The following is a 6,000-nucleotide window of genomic DNA, read 5'->3' as shown; positions in this document are numbered from 1 at the left end:
TCTCATAGGTTTAAATACAGAACAACACAGGTGGTAATTCCAGCACGGTTTATGGTATTTTTGTGTAATGGTGGATATTATTATATAATGAGGAATGAGGGTATATGTTTGAGTGTGTGTGTTCCTGAATGGCTGTGTGCAGGTGGTCTGGCAGCTCAGCGGGAGTTAGAGTGTGAGGTGTATAGAATAAGAAAAAAACAGTGTGTGTGTGTGTGTGTGTGTGTGTGTGTGTGTGTGTGTGTGTGAGGGTCTTGGGTGGGTGCTGTTGTAAAAGATGAAAACAGCCATGCTAAAGAGGTTTGATCTGATCCACCACCCACCCCGACTCACAGAGGTGAAGGAGAAGGATATAGACGTGCATGCACACGTGCACACACACACACACACACACACACACACACACACACACACACACACACAAACACACGCACACACATCAAAACCTTAGTTCCTTTTTCCACCTCCTTTACCCCTTTGTCCGTCGGTATGTGTGAGCCTTTGCATAACAGCGTGTGTGTTTTATGTGCGTGCATGTGTGTGTGTGTGTGTGTGTGTGTGTGTGTGTGTGTGACAGCTTACTCCGAGGCGGACAGAGGCTGAGCAGCGGAGAGTAAAGCAGTGCGGGGAGGAGGCGTGGACGATAGAGGCGAGGTCATACACACGAACATCCTGCTGACTTCGGGGGTCAAAGGTCAAAATTCAAGGGGCAACAACAGAGACCCAACCTGCTCACTCATTAATCTTTATCCCGAGTCTCGCAATCCCTGCATCTAAGGACAAGTGTATTTGGCTGGAAAATCTAAACCTTCTACATGACCCCCGCTTTTCTGCTTAATGAGGATCATTTTGTATTAGCTGGTCTGAAAAGACGGACGGAGAAAGCTTTTTTTTTTTTTTTTATTCCATCTCTCTGTTCAAAAATGCCACAGCTCTGCACCGGCATTTGCTTGTTTAATCAATTACCAATGTGCTGCTAACTTATATTAAACAGACAAGTGGCTCGAGATGACACCGGCCTGGTGTGGCGACTTCTTCAGTTCCTCATTAGGATGTCTGGCCTGACTTCCACCTCGCGGAGGAAAAGGCAACGACTGTTTAACTGCACAGTGTTTTCTGAGACACTGCCGTCTCCAAAAAAGGCACAGCACCGCTGCATGCCGCGCACTTGTCTCAATGCATCTGACCCTGTCCAACATGCATTATGCAGGCACGGGGGAAAGCGAGCTGAGGCCAATATCAAGATATGAATAATATTGCATGCTCGTAGGATAGGGGAACCTTGGTTGGGACTATGTTAACGAGCTCACACTGCTGACTGAGTTATAGATATAAGGTAAAGAGGAGGGAAGATATAGATGTATGTATATGGAGAAAATTATATAAAATTATATATACATTGTTGCCAATAAAGTACATACAAACATTATTTTTTTCTCTGTTTATTCCTATTTAAATGCATCAGTAATCACTTTTGACCAGGTGCAATGATTACATTATGTGTCCCAATTACCCGAGTGAAATTAATTCATACACAACATTTGTTCGGTGCTATAAAAGACAAGGCATTTGCAAATTATTCCAACTTTATGGGCGACCCTGTGTATCCTTTATATAATAAGTAATAATTCAAGTGACACTTTTCAAAATTAAATGCATGCATACATGCAATAAGCACTGGCTTTTGAATATCAATTTATGGCTTAAAATAAAAATAAAAAACAAGCAGATGCAAGTTAGTCTGACTACATTAACAACATGATGGACGTTTTGCAGAAGACATTAATGTCACATGGTGTAAAGCAAAAGTTATATGTCGGGGGGAAACCAGCGCACGTGTGAAGAAGTGTGATAGAGGAAGATAGAAGTGTGGCTAATTATGCCTTATTAGTGTGTGTGTGTGTGTGTGTAAAGGTAGGTCCAGGGGGGGTGAAAAAAAAAAAAAAAAAAAGAAGTCCGTGTTGACAGCTCACACACCGCCCGCTAGTCCCACAGCAGTCCTTACTGCTGTCAGACACCGGAGACTGACGTATTTCACACATACACACCCACGCGCACACACACACACACACACACACACACACACACACACACACACACACACACACACACACACACACACACACACTGATGAGACGCTACTGCCGTCAACCAGAGTAAGACACATATAATCGATGAGGACACTCTTCTGGTATGAAGATGATGGGAGAAATCCTCACTCAGTCTACAATCATTGATTTAATTTCTCATCATTTTCACAACGTAACTTTTTTTTCAAAGGGTTGATTCCTTTGTTTCACAGCAAGGTGAACTTGTGTGTGTGTGTGTGTGTGTGTGTGTGTGTGTGTGTGTGTGTGTGTATGTGTGTGTGTGTGTGTGTGTGTGTGTGTGTGTGTGTATGTGTGTGTGTGTGTGTGTGTGAGTGTGTGTATGTGTGTGTGTGTGTGTGTGTGTGTGTGTGTGTGTGTGTGTGTGTGTGTGTGTGTGTGTGTGTGTGTGTGTGTGTGTGATTACGGGGTGTACGGTCAGCGTGATAAGGATGTTGCTGTTGTGTGTTTGCAGAGTGTGCGTCGGGGAGATAATAATCCCAGTGGTCAACAAAGAGTGAAGGGCCAGAGCGACGCTGACCGGCCCACCATCTGAGAGAGCAGAAGAGAGGGAGAGAGGGAGAGAGGGAGGTAGCCATGTGGTTAACACTTGCTCACTGAGAGGCGACTGGAGCACGGCCAACCTCTTCACACACAGGCTGACCACACAAGAGCCTCTCTTTCTCCCTCTGCCTCCCATCCTCCCCTTCATCCCTCGTTACCTAACGTCTCCTTCCCTAGCTTCCTCGCCGAGCCGCCTCCCACCTTCCTCCTCCGCCTCCCACCTTCCTCCTCCTCCTCCTCACACCTTCTTGCCACTTTTTGTGTCTTCCAAACTTGCCCAAATTCCTCCCTCCCATTTTCTCACCTATGTCTCTTCTGCTGCCTCCTCCCACGACCCTAAACTGTCATTCTGTCCACCTCCCCCATCATGTCTGCTTTTGACGAACATCTATCCTTCTGTCCCTCCGACGCCGCCACCCTCCTTTTCCTCCCTCCCTCCCTCCCCTCCCTCCCGGACTTACCCGTATGGGGATCCGTTCGGTCTCCGTCTCCTTCTGTGGGTTGCGATACTTCTCGTAAAATTCTCTCTTCTTTTTGCCCTCCTTGTCGTCTTTGCGTTCCCTCTTTTCGGCGGGTTCATCCGAGGGTTCGGTGGGAGAGGGCAGCGGGGGGGACACGGCCGGCTTCTCCACCTCCAGGTAGTTCTCATTGGGGTTGAGCACCATCACACCGTAGCCCTCCTAGAACCGGGAAACAATACATGTGTGTTACAGCCACGGTATCAACTCTTCATATTAGGTGTTATATATTAATTGATTTAATTGACAGCAGTAAAATATGACAAACTGTATTCATATAGAATGTTCTTATAACAGCAAAACAAAACTAAATGAATGAACCAGGTTGATAAGCTATGGGGAGAGGTCTCTATATCTACAGTATATGAAAAATATATATGTGTATGTGTGTGAGAAAGAGAGAGAAAATGTATATTAAATTAGTACCAAAGATTTTCCCCTTTTTAATTCTTAAAATATGTTTTAATGCCTATAAGCTTTATTAAAAGTAAAATGTATTATATACATTAACTAATGTATTAAAAGGGAAGCTGATCTAACACTGCATGATAATCTCTGCTACATTGAAGCTTAGAAATAAAGGGGGCTCGTGGTGTTGAAGAAAGAGCTCGGCAGTGGATATCTAGGAGGAAATAATACCGTCACAACGCGCAGATTGTGAGACGACAGGGGGAATAACGCAAATCCCGACTGAAAGAAACGGCAGAGAAAGACAGAGGAGGGAGCGTCGCTGCGGGGACGAGTCTGAGAAGTAACCGGGGGATTGAAATTCAGCTCCGGTGGTTGCAGTCGGTGAGTAGCATTTAGTGACTCCAAAGGCCATGTGTCACTTAATATCAAACCCAATCGATCCCACCATCACTCAACGGGAGAGTTAGCCGCGACTGCATACGTGGATGTGTGTGTGTGTGTGTGTGTGTGTGTGTGTGTGTGCATGTCATCGTGTGGACAGGACTTCAAACTTCTCAGCGCCGTGGATCAAAAACTGTGAGAAAGTTTCCACATGTTGTATTTGAATGAATCGATAATCAGAGCAGGATTCAAAATGCCAAAACGAGAAAGGAAAAGTAAAAAAAAAAAAGAGGAGAAAAGAAGCCCAAGTGTTTATAATAAGAACTAGTGAGAGAAGGGAAACGTATTGTGGAGAAAAAGGAAGTTTTCTTTGGTGACTTCTTCAACTCCGAAGCCATTTTAATTAACTGTTTATTGTCCCAAGCACTCCGAAACTAAAGCAGGAAACGGATGGATTCCTGTTACACTTTTCACACACAACCCCCATTGTGACACACACACACACACACACACACACACACACACACATAAAGACACACAGTATGGCGTTCGAAAGACATCGGTGTTGACAAAAAGACTTTTAGGAGATGTGAGAGGGAGTAAAGAGAGGAAGCTTCACACACACACACACACACACACACACACACACGCACACACACACACACACACACACACACACACACACACACACACACTCTGTCTCCTCAAGGCGGCACGTCTCCCCTTCCTTAATAAGTGTTAACACAATGTGCTTGTCTTCCGTTGACGCAGCATGAGTGTGTGTCCCTCCTGTGTGTCGACATCAAACCTGCCACACACTCCTTCCCTTAGCACCTGCCGTGTGTTGCCGTGTGTTGACGACGGCAGAGATGACACTCTCACTTATCCAAGATTATAAAATCAGTTTGATTCTCACTTTCCGAGGCTCTCCTTTTCCCTCGCCGGACAAATTTCCAACGTATAAGACTTATTCTGGATATGACGATAATAAACCCAAGGCATCGCTTTCCAGCGCTAAAGATAATTGGACATGATCAAATTATTACATTTAAAGTGTGTGTTTTTAAATTATTTCTCTATTGCATTAGCTTTTACTGAAAGTCTAACAAATGTGGTTTGAAATTGTAATCTCAGCCTTAAACAATTCCCCGCTGCATAATCTACATGATGATTGAATGAAGTTTTGCGTTTTACTCCGAGGCACAGCTAGTCTAATGGTGATTTAGCAAGTGATTTACGAATACATGTGCACTTTATAGTTTGCATACAAATTCTAGGTAGATGATGTTTTGGGTTTTTATTAGTCTGCATGTGTGTGTGTGTGTGTGTGTGTGTGTGTGTGTGTGTGTGTGTGTGTGTGTGTGTGTATGTACGGAATAAAAAAGTGAAGTTGGGAGAGGTAATGGATGAGGATCTATTAGGGAGACGCGTCTCCGCCTGCAGACATCACAGAGACATTTGCACACAAACACAGAAGTTCAGACACACAGGTTTGCATTCAGACAGATGGATTGCCGGATGAAAAAGAAAAAAAAGGAGAGGAAGAGACAGAAGGACGCAGAGAGGGAAGAAAGAGCGAGAGGTAGAGAGGAGAGATATAGATAGACGGATGACAAGACGAAGACAGATAGGGGAGAGAGAGAGTGGGAGAGAGAGATAGAGAGGAAGTCTAACCAGATCCACACCAGCTTTGTGCCACTGCCCACTGGTGGCAGCCTGGTAAAATAACTGACAAGACCAGGCCAGCCTATGGCAGCGACATCATAAAAAATCAATCAAAAGATCGCATTTAATACTGATAAATAACACATATATGAAAATACTATGACATTGAAACAGACAGATGTAAGAAAACAGTTGAAGCCTCCTCCCATCACTTTGTATGCTTTTCCCCTAATCCCGGTTCACGAGGCCAAAAGTTACCGGTTTAGCAACACTGGCCCACGTGTCCTGATGCTAACCCCGAATGGCCTACAAACATGTTGAGTCATCAGAGCTCTTACACCGATCCCCTTACTGGTCAATAACCCTTCCCTTTGGCC

The 6,000-nt window shown here is 44.6% G+C and overlaps 2 protein-coding genes across 2 annotated transcripts in view; both read right to left on the bottom strand.

Moving 5' to 3' along the window:
• The window catches only part of mctp1a (multiple C2 domains, transmembrane 1a), a 455,748-nt gene that overhangs the window by 153,975 nt on the left and 295,773 nt on the right, over positions 1-6,000 (bottom strand). The gene's annotated exons all lie outside the window — the stretch shown is intronic.
• arb2a (ARB2 cotranscriptional regulator A) overlaps positions 1-6,000 on the bottom strand; it is a 140,740-nt gene that overhangs the window by 83,395 nt on the left and 51,345 nt on the right. Inside the window, exon 7 of the mRNA XM_084025765.1 lies at positions 3,110-3,328. Within this exon, the coding sequence (XP_083881891.1) occupies positions 3,110-3,328 (219 nt within the window). The remainder of the gene's footprint in view (positions 1-3,109; positions 3,329-6,000) is intronic.

This window comes from Eutrigla gurnardus (genome assembly GCF_963514095.1).
Source record: "Eutrigla gurnardus genome assembly, chromosome: 13".
Classification (NCBI taxonomy): domain Eukaryota; kingdom Metazoa; phylum Chordata; class Actinopteri; order Perciformes; family Triglidae; genus Eutrigla; species Eutrigla gurnardus.
Note: the sequence above shows the minus strand (reverse complement) of the source record. Positions and strands in the feature narration are given on the sequence as shown.